This window comes from Oncorhynchus mykiss, chromosome 9 (genome assembly GCF_013265735.2).
Source record: "Oncorhynchus mykiss isolate Arlee chromosome 9, USDA_OmykA_1.1, whole genome shotgun sequence".
Taxonomy (NCBI): domain Eukaryota; kingdom Metazoa; phylum Chordata; class Actinopteri; order Salmoniformes; family Salmonidae; genus Oncorhynchus; species Oncorhynchus mykiss.
In genome coordinates this window covers 75,664,705-75,684,704 of record NC_048573.1, presented here as the reverse complement: position 1 = coordinate 75,684,704, position 20,000 = coordinate 75,664,705, and the positions used below count along the sequence as shown (strand labels likewise).

The 20,000-nt window shown below is 45.3% G+C and overlaps 1 protein-coding gene across 3 annotated transcripts in view; it reads left to right on the top strand.

The window, feature by feature from the left end:
* The window catches only part of LOC110531286 (membrane-associated guanylate kinase, WW and PDZ domain-containing protein 1-like), a 130,255-nt gene that overhangs the window by 107,768 nt on the left and 2,487 nt on the right, over positions 1–20,000 (top strand). Inside the window, exons 13-17 of one of the 3 annotated variants that reach the window (XM_036989056.1) lie at positions 185–385; positions 2,410–2,486; positions 2,831–2,980; positions 3,762–3,900; positions 14,132–20,000. The exon at positions 14,132–20,000 is cut by the window's right edge and continues 2,487 nt beyond it. In XM_036989056.1, the coding sequence (XP_036844951.1) occupies positions 185–385; positions 2,410–2,486; positions 2,831–2,980; positions 3,762–3,900; positions 14,132–15,186 (1,622 nt within the window). In that variant the 3' untranslated portion in view covers positions 15,187–20,000. Of the gene's footprint in view, positions 1–184; positions 386–2,409; positions 2,496–2,830; positions 2,981–3,761; positions 3,901–14,131 lie in introns of all 3 variants that reach the window. The other 2 variants (XM_036989055.1, XM_036989053.1) reach the window with 2 other exon arrangements.

The following is a 20,000-nucleotide window of genomic DNA, read 5'->3' as shown; positions in this document are numbered from 1 at the left end:
TCCCTCCCTCCCTCTCTCTCTCTGCCTCTCTCTCTCTCTTTCTCTATCTCACTCCCTCCCTATGTCTCTCTCTCTCTCTTTCTCTCTCACTCCCTCCCTATGTCTCTGTCTCTGTCTCTGTCTCTGTCTCTGTCTCTGTCTCTGTCTCTGTCTCTCTCTCTCTCTCTCTCTCTCGCCACCCCAGCCTCGTCCATGCTGTCCCACAGGTTTGTGACAGTGCGTGGGGGCAGCCCTGCGGCCCGGTCAGGTCAGATCCAGCCGGGTGACCAGCTAGAGGCAGTGGAGGGGCGGTCCGTTGTCACCCTGCCTCACAGAGACCTGGCACAGATACTGAGACGTGCTGGAAACACACTCAGACTCACCATCATACCAAGACTTAACCCCAGTGAGTTTTATATATACCTATATCTAACACCATTGAGTTATATGCAGAATTGGCTAGAACTGCCAGGGCGACAGGGTAGCCTAGTGGTTAGAGCGCAAACCGAAAGGTTGCAAGTTCGAATCCCCGAGCTGACAAGGTACAAATCTGTCGTTCTGCCCCTGAACAGGCAGTTGAAAATAAGAATTTGTTCTTAACTGACTTGCCTAGTTAAATAAATGTTTTAAAAAAATATATATATATATGTATATATATATATATATATATGTATATACATACCAATATCTAGTTATATACATACCAATATCTAGTATGTATATCTAGTTATTTACATACCAATATCTAGTTATATACATACCAATATCTAGTTATATACCTACCAATATCTAGTTATATACATACCAATATCTAGTATGTATATCTAGTTATTTACATACCAATATCTAGTTATATACATACCAATATCTAGTCATATACATACCAATATCTAGTTACATACATACCAATATCTAGTTATATACCTACCAATATCTAGTTATATACATACCAATATCTAGTTATATACATACCAATATCTAGTTATATACATACCAATATCTAGTTATATACATACCAATATCTAGTTATATACCTACCAATATCTAGTTATATACATACCAATATCTAGTATGTATATCTAGTTATTTACATACCAATATCTAGTTATATACATACCAATATCTAGTCATATACATACCAATATCTAGTTACATACATACCAATATCTAGTTATATACCTACCAATATCTAGTTATATACATACCAATATCTAGTTATATACATACCAATATCTAGTTATATACATACCAATATCTAGTTATATACATACCAATATCTAGTTATATACATACCAATATCTAGTTATATACATACCAATATCTAGTTATATACATACCAATATCTAGTTATATACATACCAATATCTAGTTATATACATACCAATATCTAGTTATATACATACCAATATCTAGTTATATACATACCAATATCTAGTTATATACATACCAATATCTAGTTATATACCTACCAATATCTAGTTATATACATACCAATATCTAGTTATATACCTACCAATATCTAGTTATATACCTACCAATATCTAGTTATATACCTACCAATATCTAGTTATATACCTACCAATATCTAGTTATATACATACCAATATCTAGTTATATACCTACCAATATCTAGTTATATACATACCAATATCTAGTTATATACCTACCAATATCTAGTTATATACCTACCAATATCTAGTTATATACATACCAATATCTAGTTATATACCTACCAATATCTAGTTATATACATACCAATATCTAGTTATATACCTACCAATATCTAGTTATATACCTACCAATATCTAGTTATATACATACCAATATCTAGTTATATACCTACCAATATCTAGTTATATACATACCAATATCTAGTTATATACCTACCAATATCTAGTTATATCTAGTTATATACATACCAATATCTAGTTATATACCTACCAATATCTAGTTATATACATACCAATATCTAGTTATATACCTACCAATATCTAGTTATATACCTACCAATATCTAGTTATATATGTATCCATGCTCACACGCACAACACAACCTCAGCTACAGGTAGCTCAAATCTGTCACTCACTTCACACCATAGCAATTCCAATAGAGGGAGTATTTCTTCTCCTTTAGGGAAACAGTACCCTAGACTTCCCACCTAATCTCGGGTTATCCCAGAACAAAAAATGTTGCGTAATTTGGAAATCTGATTGATTAAATTCTGGGTCTATAGCTGTTCGAAATTGAGAGTTCCGGTTTACGAAGTCTCCACCCTCACAAAAAAAAAAAAAACTCTCAGCCATCCCCTCTCGACGGCATCTACGGTTGACGCACAGATATCTGTCCACTAGAGATTGCTCCCCAGCCAATTGTTTTCTACTGTAAGCTCTATCATCTCTTAACTTCCTTAGCTATTTCTATCTCCCTTAGACTCCTCTAGTATGTCAGAAGGCCCGGAGTTAGACGCTGGTGGCAGGACAAGGAAAGGCCACAGAGGGAGGCCCAAGGTGAGGCTTGTATGTGCATTTTGATTTAATCATATACATGATACATTAAATCAGATAATTTCCTCTCTAATAAGTTGTTGTCTTTATAATTGCCCTGTCGATCCCGGAGCGATTGTGACATCTTTCTGTCCTGTTACTCTCTCGCTCTCTCTCTCTCTCCCTCTCTCTCTCTCTCTCTCTCTCTCTCCCCCCCCTCTCTCTCTCTCTCTCCCCACTCTCTCTCTCTCTCTCTCTCTCTCTCCCTCTCTCTCTCTCTCCCCCCCCATCTCTCTCTCTCTCTCTCCCTGTTTCTCTCTCCCTTTCTCTCTCTCTCTCCCTGTCCCTCTCTCTTTCTCTCCTTCTAGCAGCAGGACCAGCGTTACTATAGTGTAGACCTAGAGAGAGGTCCTACAGGTTTTGGCTTCAGTCTGCGGGGGGGCAGTGAGTACAACATGGGCCTGTATGTCCTGGGACTGATGGAGGGAGGACCTGCCTCACGCAGCCACAAGATACAGGTGAGATAGTCAGCTGGGTGTGTTGGGGACTGATGGAGGGAGGGTCTGCCTCGCGCAGCCACAGGATACAGGTGTGACAGTCAGCTGGGTGTGTTGGGGACTGTTGGAGGGAGGGTCTGCCTCGCGCAGCCACAGGATACAGGTGTGACAGTCAGCTGGGTGTGTTGGGGACTGTTGGAGGAAGGGTCTGCCTCGCGCAGCCACAAGATACAGGTGTGACAGTCAGCTGGGTGTGTTGGGGACTGTTGGAGGGAGGGTCTGCCTTGCGCAGCCACAGGATACAGGTGTGACAGTCAGAAGGTATGCGTTGTGTAGGTAAGACAAGACAGCTGTGTGTGAGTAGCTGGTGGAGTTAAATGGTGACAGTATAACAGACAATAGGGAAAGAGGGATACCCAGTTAAATGGTGACAGTATAACAGACAATAGGGAAAGAGGAAAGAGGGATACCTAGTTAACCCAACATTTTAACCCAACATCTCTGAATCAGTAAACAACAGCAAGGCTGTAGTGTTGTTGTGGTTTGTGTGTGTCTCTGTGTGTGAGTGTGTAGTTGTTGTGGTTTGTGTGTGTCTGTGTGTGTGTGTGTGTGTAGTTGTTGTGGTTTGTGTGTGTGTGTGTGTGTGTGTGTGTGTGTGTGTGTGCGTGCGTGCGTGCGTGCGTGCGTGCGTGCGTGTGTGTGTGTGTGTGTGGTTGTTCTGGTTTGTGTGTGTCTCTGTGTGTGAGTGTGTGTGTGTAGTTGTTGTGGTTTGTGTAACCTGTATTGTATTGCTGTTGTGTAGGTGAGTGACCAGCTGGTGGAGATAAATGGTGACAGTACAACAGGAATGACCCACAGCCAGGCCGTAGAGCAGATAAGAAGAGGAGGACATCGTATACACCTGGTACTGAAGAAAGGAAACGGATACGTCCCAGACTATGGTAAGAGACAGGGAGGAAGGATACGTCCCAGACTATAGTAAGAGACAGGGAGGAAGGATACGTCCCAGACTATGGTAAGTGACAGGGAGGAAGGATACGTCCCAGACTATGGTAAGAGACAGGGAGGAAGGATACGTCCCAGACTATGGTAAGAGACAGGGAAGGGAGGAAGGGTACATCCTAGACTATGGTAAGAGACAGGGAAGGGAGGAAGGATACATCCTAGACTATGGTAAGAGACAGGGAAGGGAGGAAGGATACCTCCCAGACTATGGTAAGAGACAGGGAAGGGAGGAAGGATACCTCCCAGACTATGGTAAGAGACAGGGAAGGATACGTCCCAGACTATGGTAAGAGACAGGGAAGGGAGGAAGGATACGTCCTAGACTATGGTAAGAGACAGGGAAGGGAGGAAGGATACCTCCCAGACTATGGTAAGAGACAGGGAAGGATACGTCCCAGACTATGGTAAGAGACAGGGAAGGGAGGAAGGATACGTCCTAGACTATGGTAAGAGACATTGAAGGATACGTCCCAGACTATGGTAAGAGACAGGGAAGGGAGGAAGGATACGTCCTAGACTATGGTAAGAGACAGGGAAGGGAGGAAGGATACGTCCTAGACTATGGTAAGAGACATTGAAGGATACGTCCCAGACTATGGTAAGAGACAGGGAGGAAGGATACGTCTGATTGATCTGTTTCTTATTGATTGATAAGCCTTGCTCACATTGCCAGTTTAAAGCTAGCTAGCAAGCAACAAGATGTGCCAAATAACAGCCTAAAAACCACTTGAGGTCAAATAAATCCTACGAAGGTGGTTTGAAATGTGGCTTAAAATATCTGATTCAAGACCATGTGGTAGCTAAATCAAATCAAATCAAATGTATTTATAAAGCCCTTCGTACATCAGCTGATATCTCAAAGTGCTGTACAGAAACCCAGCCCAAAAACACCCAAACAGCAAGCAATGCAGGTGTAGGAGCACGGTGGCTAGGAAAAAGCTAACTAGCATGTTGATCGTTTACAAAACAAATTAGGGAACGTGCTAGAAAAGGTAAACAGCTACCTAGCTAGCTAGATGACTGCTGTGAAATGACTTGTTTTGAATGTTGATCATGTTATCCTTTCCGGGATTCTAATTGTTCTTACAGTATGATTTTGAACATGTCAAAGCAACTGGGAAACGTCCATGGCAGGCATTGTTGTCACCTTTAGCTTTCTACATACTGTAACTTCTGAGTGGTGGAGTTTGTTTTGTATGGCCCGGTGCCCCGGGTGAGCGGAGTTTGCTCATTTTTAGACCATTCCATTGACCTTCACCCACCCGGGGCACCAGTCCATGCGAAATGAACACACACAAATCTGATTTGGTCACTTGTAACTTGCTGTTTGGACAGTGGTTTTTCCAAAACGGATTTGAAAAATGAAACTGATTTGAGCTTTATTAAGGCCTGAAGTGTGAACAAGTCTTTATTGACCTATTCAAAAGGGTCACTTATTTCATTTATTTCCTCTAACCAGTGTCTTCTTTCTCACTGCTAAGAGTCTTACTTCCTGTCTTGACCTTTGAACATTTTGGTTATCTTCTTTCTCTGTTTGTCTTTCTCCTGACCCAACTTGTGGTCTTTCCTTTTGCTGTCTCTTTCCTTCTATTTCTCTCTACCTTTCTCTTTTATCCTTCTCTCCATCTACTTCTCCTTCTCTTTCCTCCTACCTCTCCTTCCTTCCTTCCTTCCCTCTCCTCCTCCTCCCTCTCAGTGGAGCTCTCCAGCCTGTCTCTGTGTATGACCAACTCTAAGCAGGGAGAGCCTTGTTTCTATGTCATCGGCAGAACAGAGAATACGCGGTTGGTATCCCTTCCTGTTAGTCTTTCATTCTCTTTGGTTTATTCTCTTCGTTCCTTTGGTTCTCTTCATCCCTCCATCCCTTTGTGTTCTAGAACTCTTATTTCTACGTCCCTTTGTGTTCTAGAACTCTTATTTCTACGTCCCTTTGTGTTCTAGAACTCTTATTTCTACATCCCTTTGTGTTCTAGAACTCTTATTTCTACGTCCCTTTGTGTTCTAGAGGTCTGCACATTGACATATGCCATTTACAGACCATTTTATCCATTCTGGTATGTGTACCTGATCCCTGCGGGAATTAAACCCACAACCTTGGCTTTGCTAGTGCCACCCTCTTACCAACAGAGCCACACAGTTGGGACCACATGTCCTTGTTGCCCAGGGTTACGTGAACAAGAGGTGTCTCATATCTCCAGGTTTATTTGCTCTTGCAGTTGACTTACATGCAGTGAGTCCTAGCTATGGAACGGAGTTATTTATGTGCCACTCCTGGTGGTATGTAATCCAACAGTAAAAAGTGCCATTTCAAATCTTAAAGCCCGCAGCTATAATGTATCATCAGCATGAATGACCCCATTATAAATGTGTGTCTTATAGTTGCTACGCCTGTATATAAATATAATTCAATAACAGGCCTACTTGTTCAGCCTGCATCTGTCCTTATGAATGTAGCTGTTTCAGTACAAACACCAGCCATGTTTATCTCAGTGAGTGATTTACTTTACTCAGAACACAGATTAGGCTTGTTGAAACAAAGAGATTCAAATGAAATGAACAGTAACAGTCAGAGTTTGGACTCACCAAGTCGTTCAAGGGATTTTCTTTATTGTTTTAAAAAAAGTTGTTTCTTTATTGTAGAATAACAGTGAAGACATCAAAGCTATGAAATAACACATATGGAATCATGTCGTAACCAACAAAAAGTGTTAAACAAATCAAAATATATTTTATATTTGAGATTCTTCAAAGTAGCCACCCTTTGCCTTGATGACAGCTTTGCACACTCTTGGCATTCTCTCAACCAGCTTCATGAGGTAGTTACCTGGAATGCATTTCAATTAACAGGTGTGCTTTGTTAAAAATGTATTTGTGGAATTTCTTTCCTTAATGCGTTTGAGCCAATCAGTTGTGTTGTGACAAGTTAGGGGTGGTATACAGAATATAGCCCTATTTGGTAAAAGACCAAGTCCACATTATGGCAAGAACAGCTCAAATAAGCAAAGAGAAACGAAAGTCCATCATTACTTTAAAACATGAAGGTCAGTCAATCCGGAAAATGTCCAAGAACTTTGAAAGTTTCTTCAAGTGCAGTCGCAAAAAACCACCGAAACTGACTCTCATGAGGACCGCCACAGGAAAGGGATGGTCCTCATTTTAAATGTATTATTCTTGTTTATCCAACCACTGGAGCCCGATATCAATGTTTTCCAATGCACCAGAGAGCATAATGTAGCCACAGAGGATCAATAGTCCAGTTGGCGCCAACATAAAGTATCTAACCAACCAGCCAACCACTGGAGCCCGCCACGAGCTGCCAGAACAGTTTCAATGCGCCATTCTATAGATTATAGAAGTGGACATAAACCATAAGCCAGGAGAATGCATGCCACACCATAACATATACTTTGTGTCCTTTGTTTACTCAAGTGGTTCCATTATTTTGTTAGTTACCGGCCTACAGCTGGGAAGGCTGCAGTTTTGGGCAGGATTATTGCTAGCTAATCAGTTTTGTGGCGATAAGACATAATAAGATATTTTTTTTAACCTCTTTCCCCTAGACATTGGACTTGTGAACTCGTGGGTACACTAGCAATGGATGCCGGTCCTGACTTGAATGGGAACTGCCGTCTATAGATTATATTTTTGTGGTTGCTTGTGGCTGTCGGTTTTTTCCTTTTTGCAGATTTTCCAAAAATACAATCGCAGGAAATACGTACAATTTTGGAAAGCAATTGTCTACTGCTGAAAAGAGAAGACAGATTAGTCTATAGAACCAATAGAAACATAGTTTCTCAACAACTGACCATTTGTAGCTAACAGCAGCACTGTTTCGGTAACTCATTTTTAGATAGGCTATTGTCACGACGATAACAAAGCCCCTGGGCCTATGATTTCTTAATCCGGACATGGATATCCACTGCTAGCTAATAATAATAATAATAATAATAATAATAATAATAATAATAATAATAATAGCTAACTAGTGTTTAACATTACTTGCTAACACTAATAGTCAGCTACCACAGATTAAAGAGGTTAGCTAGTTATCAAAATTGTTGCTAGTATATTAGCTAAGTAGCTAGATAGTAAGTTAAGGCCTTGATACATTGGCAGTTTTGAGAGGCAATATTACATTGAAAATTGGCAACTGTTTATTATCTGGGGAATCTTGATCGGCAGCTCCACCTAATGGGAAATGTGTAAGAATCCTCTAAATCAAAGCTCAGATATTGGTCATGTGATACTTTGGAAAACATGGCGACCGTTTTTGGGCCGAAGCGAGAGAAAATCAACTCCTATGTTGGAGTGAGATGTTGGTCATTCACGTCTCATATGTTGCTCCACTACAAGATCATATAATGATACATTAATAGATACCGTGTTCAGTTTGTCATGTTTAACTGTCGAATATATCCACGGTAGCGTGCAGTGGGACAAACAGGCTAATCCGCTAGCTAGCAAAACCATGTAGATTTTACATTCAGTTTTTCGATTTAGATCGTTTTTTTGTGTGTTTAACTAGCTGGCTAGTTTGAATAACACTTATACTTCCTAGCTTAGAATTCTGAAGTAAAACATTTTCAAAATCTAGTTATCAGAGTTCTGGACAAGCAATACTTTGTACTTTTTCATGTGAGTGGTGTTATGCTAGCTAATGTTAGCCTACCAGGGAAGGGATATTTAACTTGGTAGCTAACGTTAGGCCGGCACCATGGCAAGGATAGTTTGTTAGCTAGCATGTCACCATTTAGAAACAAGTCTGACTACACGAACAGTGAACTAATGTTAGCTAGCTTGATAATATTGCATGGTGGGCTAGCTAGTTCAGCACCTTGGTTGGCTAGTTAGCTGCATTAGCTAAAATGAGCTAGGTAGCTCACAAAGGACTCAATGTTTCCCATACAAAACGCAGAAATGGGCTAAGCTAGCCCGAGGCTAGTACTTTTTAGACTGGGCTAAGCTAGCCCGAGGCTAGTACTTTTCAGACTAGGCTAAGCTAGCTCGAAGCTAGTACTTTTCAGACTGTGCTAAGCTAGCCCGAGGCTAGTACTTTTCAGACGGGGCTAAGCTAGCCCGAGGCTAGTACTTTTCAGACTGGGCTAAGCTAGCTCGGGGCTAGTACTTTTCAGACGGGGCTAAGCTAGCTCGAGGCTAGTACTTTTCAGACTGGGCTAAGCTAGCCCGAGGCTAGTACTTGTCAGACTAGGCTAAGCTAGCTCGAAGCTAGTACTTTTCAGACTGTGCTAAGCTAGCCCGAGGCTAGTACTTTTCAGACTGGGCTAAGCTAGCTCGGGGCTAGTACTTTTCAGACTGGGCTAAGCTAGCTCGAGGCTAGTACTTTTCAGACTAGGCTAAGCTCGCTCGTGGCTAGTACTTTTCAGACTGGGCTAAGCTAGCTCGAGGCTAGTACTTTTCAGACTGGGCTAAGCCGGCTCCAGTCAAGTACTTTTCAGACTGGGCTAAGCTAGCTCGTGGCTAGTACTTTTCAGACTGGGCTAAGCTGGCTCCAGTCAAGTACTTTTCAGACTAGGCTAGTAGATAATGTGTTTAGGACCTGAATGTAGAAATCGTGGTTTGCAGGCCATTGCCCAGGATCCTGCATGTCAGCAACCTTAAAGACAATCTCCCAAACGGTCCTCCTCAGTGACCTCACAACTGAGGGTCTTTAACTTTCTTTTTGAGAATTAGAATCAGAAATACAGTTTCATAGCTCATCGCAATACTTCACCTCTTCGGCAAATAGTACCCTAGACTGCCCTGATCATCTAGTTGAGCGTTCCGGATGATTTTAGATGTGCAAATAGACCAAAACCCAGTCTATTTTACCATTACTATAGTCAATGGTAAGGTCCCTTTAGACCATAGACACTTGACCACCATCACTACTGTGGTGCCCACCAGACCATCCCGGTGAGGCACCAAGGTTTCCCAGATCTCGTGACCCAAAACCCTGACTCCTGAACATCCATCCCTGTAGCCATTTTGAATGCCTTGATGCTGTGCCTCTTCGTTATCTGTGCCTCATTTTACAGACAACACCTCATCCAACGACTGTGATCTGAGGACTCTTTTTCAGCAGCGACGGAATAACACGCTTGGCCCTAACCACTGCTCCATAATTCCTGACCGTCAACCATCCCTCTCCTCATGGTGTGCCAGTTGGAGTTGGTGCGCTGTCCAACTGTTGCCTGTCATATAGCCACCTGCTGCTCCACCGACCGGGTCATGCCAGCGAGGATGCCTGCATGCCCCAGGAGGGTAGCAGTTGTTTAAGGAGACATGCCATTCCACTGAACCTGCCCCTGGAGACGGTTCCTTAACCAAGATCCTCCTCTGTGGGCTCACGGGACAGAGGGTTGTAGTCTTCAGCCAGGTGAAGATCCTCCACTTGGTTGGGCATGGCTGGCTTCCTCCACTCTGCATTCCACATCCGTACGGCCAATATTGTGCATGGCTACACTGATGAGCTTCATGGGGGCATTTACATGTTGTAGAGGGAATCCCCTGGTCACCTATAGAGACAAGTCAACAGGAAGTGGTCACCTATACAGACCTGTCAACAGGAAGTGGTCACCTATAGAGACCTGCCAACAGGAAGTGGTCACCAATAGAGACCTGCCAACAGGAAGTGGTCACCTATACAGACCTGCCAACAGGAAGTGGTCACCTATACAGACCTGCCAACAGGAAGGATGTTAAGTCTTACATGTGGTAGAGAGAATCCCCTGGTCACCTATAGAGACAAGTCAACAGGAAGTGGTCACCTATACAGACCTGTCAACAGGAAGGAGGTTAAGTGACACATGACTTTGAACCTGGAAATGCATTAGCTGTAAGAAATCTGCTATATAAATAGTTTGATTTAATTTATGAAATTACAGCTGGAGAATATTTAATGAACTGTAATTTTCACGAGGACAAGTGAAGCTTTTCCATAAACTTTCGTTGATAACGAATCAATCATTTTAGCGGGAAGGATCCTATAGATCAAGACTGTGTGAATCCATGTACCAGTCTAAATAAACAAACACTGTGCCTCTCAAGATGTGTCTCTGGTCCTGAAACTACAATACAGGCTGGATGTCTTAACTTAAGTACATTCTGAATGTCAATGGATTTTTGCATTCATTCTCATCAATGACAACATTCTAGAACCGAGATATCACTCATCTAAGTCTGGTATCCATGGTAATATGGTTAATGATTATATAATTGATTAAGTGACTCTTTCCTTGTAGAATGTTGACAGCTGTATACAACACATTGTACTGCTGAGATGCTCAAACGTAACTTAATAGCTACAGTCACCGACACAGGATAATATGTATCCCTCATGCTGACCAAACCAGTAAGTTACCACTCACTCTAGCTGCGCTTCTCCACCTGGCCAGACTTCTAGTGTTCTTCTCCACATGGCCAGACTTCTAGTGGTCTTCTCCACATGGCCAGACTTCTAGTGGTCTTCTCCACATGGCCAGACTTCTAGTGGTCTTCTCCACATGGCCAGACTTCTAGTGGTCTTCTCCACATGGCCAGACTTCTAGTGTTCTTCTCCACATGGCCAGACTTCTAGTGTTCTTCTCCATATGGCCAGACTTCTAGTGTTCTTCTCCACATGGCCAGACTTCTAGTGGTCTTCTACACCTGGCCAGACTTCTAGTGGTCTTCTCCACATGGCCAGACTTCTAGTGTTCTTCTCCACATGGCCAGACTTCTAGTGTTCTTCTCCACATGGCCAGACTTCTAGTGTTCTTCTCCACATGGCCAGACTTCTAGTGTTCTTCTCCACATGGCCAGACTTCTAGTGGTCTTCTCCACATGGCCAGACTTCTAGTGGTCTTCTCCACATGGCCAGACTTCTAGTGTTCTTCTCCACATGGCCAGACTTCTAGTGTTCTTCTCCACATGGCCAGACTTCTAGTGGTCTTCTCCACATGGCCAGACTTCTAGTGGTCTTCTCCACATGGCCAGACTTCTAGTGTTCTTCTCCACATGGCCAGACTTCTAGTGGTCTTCTCCACCTGGCCAGACTTCTAGTGGTCTTCTACACCTGGCCAGACTTCTAGTGGTCTTCTCCACCTGGCCAGACTTCTAGTGGTCTTCTACACCTGGCCAGACTTCTAGTGGTCTTCTCCACCTGGCCAGACTTCTAGTGGTCTTCTACACCTGGCCAGACTGCTAGTGTTCTTCTCCACCTGGCCAGACTTCTAGTAGTCGTCTCCACGTGGCCAGACTTATAGTGGTCTTCTGCCCTTTTAATGCTCTTATGCTCATCCTTGAAAAATGCCATAAGGTCTGAAATAGATACCAAAGGCAACATACTTTACAAACAGTTAACTAGGCTAAGTGAAATAAAAAATATGTTTTATCTACTGCTCTGCTAACTCGCTAGCTAAAGTGGCTAGCTAAGACAGAGAAAGGGGACGTAATAATTTATTGGAGAAGGTCTCTGATCGTGCTGGTGAATGGTAGCTGACAGTGTCGACTAGAGATGACGTGCAGGAGCTTCCTGCAGGAAGTTGGAGTCTTGCAGAGGTCAAAAAATGGGACAGAGCAACAATGCATCACACCCAAAAGTGAGAAAAATAAACTGCAAGCATTGGTAACTGCGTTTTTAAATGGCTAATAGATGTAGGTAAATAGTAGTTCACTATTTGGCAAGCACTGACTGGTTATTGCACTGGTTTGACCAATTTGTTATAAGCCATTTATTAATGGTTTATAAAAGCATTTACAAATCATTAAATAACTGTTAATAACGTAATTACAAACACGTTATAAACCCTTTACAAATGGACCCTTATTGTAAAGTGTTACCTTTCATCCCAACTCACTGTCAACAGTTGTTTCATTATTCCAAACACAGTGTGTGACATCACATGGAAACTGTCTCTATGTTGTGTTTTTCCCTCTAGCTCCCACTAACCTCTGTCTCTCTCTGCACCCCCTCCCTCCTCCTCCGTGTCTCTCTCTCTGCACCTCCCCTCCTCTGTCTCTCTCTCTCTCTCGGCACTCCCCCCTCCTCTGTCTCGCTATCTCGGCACCCCCCCCTCCTCTGTCTTGCTCTCTGTCTCTCTATACCCCCCCTCCCTGTCTCTCTCTCTCTCTCTCTACACCCCCCCTCCTCTGTCTCTCTCTCTATACCCCCCTCCCTCTCTCTCTCTCTCTCTACACCCCCCCTCCTCTGTCTCTCTCTCTCTACACCCCCCTCCTCTGTTTCTCTCTCTCTACACACACCCTCCCTGTCTCTCTCTCTCTCTCTCTCTACACCCCCCCCCCCCGTCCTCTGTCTCTCTCTCTCTCTACACCCCCCTTCCTCTGTCTCTCTCTCTCTTTACCCCCCTCCTCTGTTTCTCTCTCTCTTTACCCCCCCTCCTCTGTTTCTCTCTCTCTACACCCCCCCTTCTCTGTCTCTCTCTCTCTACACCCCCCCTCCTCTGTTTCTCTCTCTCTACACCCCACCTCCCTGTCTCTCTCTCTCTCTCTACACCCCCCCGTCCTCTGTCTCTCTCTCTCTCTCTACACCCCCCTTCCTCTGTCTCTCTCTCTCTATACCCCCCTCCTCTGTTTCTCTCTCTCTCTACACCCCCCTCCTTTGTCTCTCTCTCTCTACACTCCCCCTCCTCTCTCTCTCTCTCTACACCCCCCCCTCCTCTCTCTCTCTCTACACCCCCCCTCCTCTGTCTCTCTCTCTCTCTCTCTACACGCCCCCCCCTCTGTCTCTCTCTCTCTACACCCCCCCTCCTCTGTTTCTCTCTCTCTACACCCCCCCTCCTCTGTCTCTCTCTCTCTCTACACTCCCCCTCCTCTCTCTCTCTCTCTACACCCCCCCATCCTCTGTCTCTCTCTCTCTCTCTACACCCCCCTTCCTCTGTCTCTCTCTCTCTATACCCCCGCTCCTCTTTTTCTCTCTCTCTACACCCCCCTCCTCTGTTTCTCTCTCTCTACACCCCCCCTCCTCTGTCTCTCTCTCTCTCTACACTCCCCCTCCTCTCTCTCTCTCTCTACACCCCCCCTCCTCTCTCTCTCTCTCTCTCTGCACCCCCCTCCTTTGTCTCTCTCTCTCTATACCCCCCCCCCCTCCTCTGTCTCTTTCTCTCGCCCCCTCTCTTCTCTATCTCTCTCCCTCTCTTTGCCCCCCTCCTTCTCTCTCTCCTCTCTCAGACCATGATCCCAGAGCAGTCTCCCCCTCCTCCTATCTCTACCCAGAGGAGCCGGGTGTGGCTGCAGTAGATAAAACACGCTCTCTGCCAACGAAGAGCGGAAGGGTGGATAGAGGAGGAGGACATAGGGAGAGGGAGAAGAGAAGGAGGCAGAGGAAGGGAGGTAGTCTGGGGGAAAGGAGTAGCAGAGGAGGAGGAGGAGGACGAGGTACTCCTGACACAGACCTGGATTGTCACGAGGAGGAGGAGGAGGACGAGGAGGAGGAGGAGAGTCAGGTCATCAGCCACAGAGGTCAGAAGTCAGAGGATAAGGACAACGGAAAATGTACCCAGAGTTCACCCAAGAACGTACTAAGGAACTCAGACAGACAAGAGGAGGTAGTGGAGACAGTGCCGGAGGTGAGGCACAGCAGGGTCAAACAGAGGTCAAAACAGTTGAGGAGCAGGACAACACAAAGTGAGAGGAGAGAGGAAATAGAGGAGCTGGACATACACATACCTCACTCAGCCAGTAAAACACAGGAGAAGGTGGGAGGGAGGGAAGGTGGGAGGAGGAAGAGGGAGGGACAAAGGGAGAAAGAGAGGGAGAGGAAGGCTGAGATGAAGGTAAAGACAAGGGCTGCCGGACCTGTGGTGGAGGATTCTGGGCCGGAAAAAAGGGACAGACCCCCAGAGAAAGAGAGAGAGCGAGCTCCCTTCTCCTTCCTCATGCCACTGCAGGATGGAGATGCTGAACTGTCTAATGCAGAGTCAGGGGCCTCAGGAGCCTCCGGGGCCAGCTTCTCTGACCAGGTCAGTGTGTCTGCTGCCAGTGTCTCTGGATCCACCGCCGGGGCCCCACCTGGGTGGGGAGAACCCAGAGAACTGAGAGGGGACCCAGGAAGCACCCAGTCATGGTGTCCGGCCACCCATGCATCCCACAACCCGGGCCCCTGGAGAAGTACACAGTCACGGGGGGCCACCTACGCCGGCCCCGGCCCCTGGATTAAACCCAGCCAGCAGAAACTGACTCAGGTGTTGGTGGGACACAGGCTGAGAGGAGGTCTTGACCTGTAGTTGAGAGGAAGAGATGGACAACTGACTGTTCCTGTGGTGCTGATTAACAGAAGGAGTGTTGTGGTCTTTCTGATAACTTCCCCAAAAGCAGAAATCCTGGTTGGAGGATTCCCAGATTTCCTGCTTATTCCCTCATAATTCCAGGGATCCTCCAACCAGAATTTTTGGGCAAGTTACCAGAATTTTGCAACCCTAGGTTTGACTGGCAGCTCCTCCAACCTATTGTGGTCCTGACTGGTTTGACTGGCAGCTCCTCCAACCTATCGTGGTCCTGACTGGTTTGACTGGCAGCTCCTCCAACCTATTGTGGTCCTGACGGGTTTGACTGGCAGCTCCTCCAACCTATCGTGGTCCTGACTGGTTTGACTGGCAGCTCCTCCAACCTATCGTGGTACTGACTGGTTTGACTGGCAGCTCCTCCAACCTATCGTGGTCCTGACTGGTTTGACTGGCGGCTCCTACAACCTATCGTGGTCCTGACTGGTTTGACTGGCAGCTCCTACAACCTATCGTGGTCCTGACTGGTTTGACTGGCAGCTCCTACAACCTATCGTGGTCCTGACTGGTTTGACTGGCGGCTCCTCCAACCTATCGTGGTCCTGACTGGTTTGACTGGCAGCTCCTACAACCTATCGTGGTCCTGACTGGTTTGACTGGCAGCTCCTCCAACCTATCGTGGTCCTGACTGGTTTGACTGGCAGCTCCTCCAACCTATCGTGCATTAGAGCCTAGGACAACAACAAGACAGGACACTCCCATGTCCACAGCACCCCAAATCCCCGTTAAGCCATTTCTTGACTTGGACACTCCCCCTGTCCACAGCACCCGAAACCCCCGTTAAGCCATCTCTAGACTAGGATACTCCCGTCCACAGCACCCCAAATCCCCGTTAAGCCATCTCTCGACTAGGACACTCCCCCTGTCCACAGCACCCCAAATCCCCCGTTAAGTCATCTCTCGACTAGGACACTCCCCCTGCCCACAGCACCCCAAACCCCTGTTAAGCCATCTCTAGATTAGGACACTCCCCCTGCCCACAGCACCCCAAACCCCCGTTAAGCCACCTCTAGACTAGGAAACTCCCCCTGTCCACAGCACCTCAAATCCCCGTTATAAGCCATCTCTCGACTAGGTCTCACCAGCCATGCCCATAAGTCTCCCCAATGCCACTGTCTATCTATCTACAGTTAGTCCGCCATCACCCTTGATTGGTTTCATTGGATCTACGTTCTATATCATCATGAGTGGTATCATCTTCAACGTAATCATTGTCATCAGAAATGTTTTATGATGCAAATGCAAGGGGCAACAGCATCAACAATTGCATATATCAACCCTCTCTCTACAAACCCACATGGAGTGTTTTAGTGCCACCTAGAGGCTGTAGTGGTGTACTGTAGATCGAAAGAGAGCAAAGCCACAACTACAGGACATTTATAATATATTCTTTTCTTATTTGTTTCTATTATATAATTTTAGCATGCTATTTTATTTTGATAGCATTTACAGAGACTAAGATAAATGACCCAAGAGAGAAATGATTTGCCTCCTGCTTGCTTGCTTGGCCTGGATTTTAAACTCTCCTTAAAGTCTTTCTTATATAGTATTTTATAGTTGTTATAGATGTCTGGGGGACAGTAATTATACTGTTATATAAAGTTTATATACTGTAAGTATATTTACTATTATATATATATATATATATATATATATATAATGACTAGTGATCTATGTCTCTACAGATCTCTCTACTGGTGCCTTCATGTCTCTAGCCAAGCCGGTGTTTACTAAATAAAGTATTGAGTGTGCGTCCGCACCGTTTTCCTTATATTATATGCATTCGTTTTGCAGGGACACGCAGCCATTGTCACATAACTGAACGGATACATCAGCAAGCAGCAAAGACTCAATGACTTTGATACCAGTAAAATACAAAAAAAAAAGCGGTCGGTGAATTGAAGAAGTGAATCAATGTCATAACAAAGTGCCTCATGGTCAATTTTCCTTTGGAAACACTACTTTCCTTTAAAAACTACGACTAAGCCATGTAGTATCTAGAGTGTATTGGTACACCTTGCATTATGGGTAATGTAGTACTACATACACTATGCACCACAACACAGAGATGTCCTGTCAGAACTAGCGAGGTGGCCCTTGTCTACTAGTCTCTAATGCTAATCCATAGCGATGTGGCCCTTGTCTACTAGTCTCTAATGCTAATCCATAGCGATGTGGCCCTTGTCTACTAGTCTCTGATGCTAATCCATAGCGAGGTGGCCGTTGTCTACTAGTCTATAATGCTAATCCATAGCGAGGTGGCCCTTGTCTACTAGTCTCTGATGCTAATCCATAGTGAGGTGGCCGTTGTCTACTAGTCTCTGATGCTAATCCATAGTGAGGTGGCCCTTGTCTACTAGTCTCTAATGCTAATCCATAGCGAGGTGGCCCTTGTCTACTAGTCTCTGATGCTAATCCATAGTGAGGTGGCCCGTGTCTATTAGCCTCTAATGCTAATCCATAGCGAGGTGGCCCTTGTCTACTAGTCTCTGATGCTAATCCATAGCGAGGTGGCCGTTGTCTACTAGTCTATAATGCTAATCCATAGCGAGGTGGCCCTTGTCTACTAGTCTCTAATGCTAATCCATAGCGAGGTGGCCCTTGTCTACTAGTCTCTGATGCTAATCCATAGCGAGGTGGCCCGTGTCTATTAGCCTCTAATGCTAATCCATAACGAGGTGGCCCTTGTCTACTAGTCTCTGATGCTAATCCATAGCGAGGTGGCCGTTGTCTACTAGTCTCTAATGCTAATCCATAACGAGGTGGCCCTTGTCTACTAGTCTCTAATGCTAATCCATAGCGAGGTGGCCCTTGTCTAGTAGCCTCTAATGCTAATCCATAGCGAGGTGGCCCTTGTCTACTAGCCTCTAATGCTAATCTATTGCAAGGTGGCCCTTGTCTACTAGTCTCTAATGCTAATCCATAGTGAGGTGGCCCTTGTCTACTAGTCTCTGAGGCTAATCCATAGCGAGGTGGCCCTTGTCTAGTAGCCTCTAATGCTAATCCATAGCGAGGTGGCCCTTGTCTACTAGTCTCTAATGCTAATCCATAGTGAGGTGGCCCTTGTCTACTAGTCTCTAATGCTAATCCATAGCGAGGTGGCCCTTGTCTACTAGTCTCTAATGCTAATCTATAGTGAGGTGGCCCTTGTCTATTAGCCTCTAATGCTAATCCATAGCGAGGTGGCCCTTGTCTACTTGTCTCTGATGCTAATCCATAGTGAGTTGGCCCTTGTCTACTAGTCTCTAATGCTAATCCATAGCGAGGTGGCCCTTGTCTACTAGTCTCTAATGCTAATCTATAGTGAGGTGGCCATTGTCTATTAGCCTCTAATGCTAATCCATAGCGAGGTGGCCCTTGTCTACTAGTCTCTGATGCTAATCCATAGTGATGTGGCCCTTGTCTACTAGTCTCTGATGCTAATCCATAGTGAGGTGGCCCTTGTCTACTAGTCTCTGATGCTAATCCATAGCGAGGTGGCCCTTGTCTACTAGTCTCTGATGCTAATCCATAGTGAGGTGGCCCTTGCCTACTAGTCTCTAATGCTAATCCATAGCGAGGTGGCCCTTGTCTACTAGTCTCTGATGCTAATCCATAGCGATGTGGCCCTTGTCTACTAGTCTCTAATGCTAATCCATAGCGAGGTGGCCCTTGTCTACTAGTCTCTGATGCTAATCCATAGCGAGGTGGCCCTTGTCTACTAGTCTCTGATGCTAATCCATAGCGATGTGGCCCTTGTCTACTAGTCTCTGATGCTAATCCATAGCGAGGTGGCCCTTGTCTATTAGCCTCTAATGCTAATCCATAGGGAGGTGGCCCTTGTCTACTAGTCTATAATGCTAATCCATAGCGAGGTGGCCCTTGTCTATTAGCCTCTAATGCTAATCCATAGCGAGGTGGCCCTTGTCTACTTGTCTCTGATGCTAATCCATAGCGAGGTGGCCCTTGTCTACTAGTCTCTGATGCTAATCCATAGCGAGGTGGCCCTTGTCTACCAGCCTCTGATGCTAATCCTTAGCGATGTGGCCCTTGTCTACTAGTCTCTGATGCTAATCCATAGCGAGGTGGCCCTTGTCTACTAGTCTCTGATGCTAATCCATAGCGATGTGGCCCTTGTCTACTAGTCTCTGATGCTAATCCATAGCGAGGTGGCCCTTGTCTACTAGTCTCTGATGCTAATCCATAGCGAGGTGGCCCTTGTCTACCAGCCTCTGATGCTAATCCATAGCGAGGTGGCCCTTGTCTACTAGCCTCTAATGCTAATCCATAGCGATATGGCCCTTGTCTACTAGCCTTTAATGCTAATCCATAGCACACAGTACAGATCAATGTTATATCACTGTGATCATCCCCATTTCAACTCCTCATGTGTTTCAGTAAGTCAAACCTCTGATGTAAGATACAATGAACAGACACATAACGTCTAAGAATCTTGTCTGCACTTCTCTCTCCTCCCCCCTCATCCCTCCCTTCCCTCATCCTTTCTTCCTCCCTCCCGCCCTTCCCTCCTTCATTCCTTCCCTCCCTCCCTTCCTCCCTTCCCTCCTCCATTACTCCCCCTTCCCTCACCCCTATCCTCCCCCTCATCCCTCCCTTCTCTCCTCCCTTCCTCCCTCCCCCATATCATGCTCTGGTGACTTGCCTGTTGCTAAATATCAATTATTATACACTATCAGTTCATCTGAAATGGCACCCTATTCCCTATATGGGCCCTGGTCAAAAAGTAGTGCACTACATAGGGAATAGGGTTTCATTTG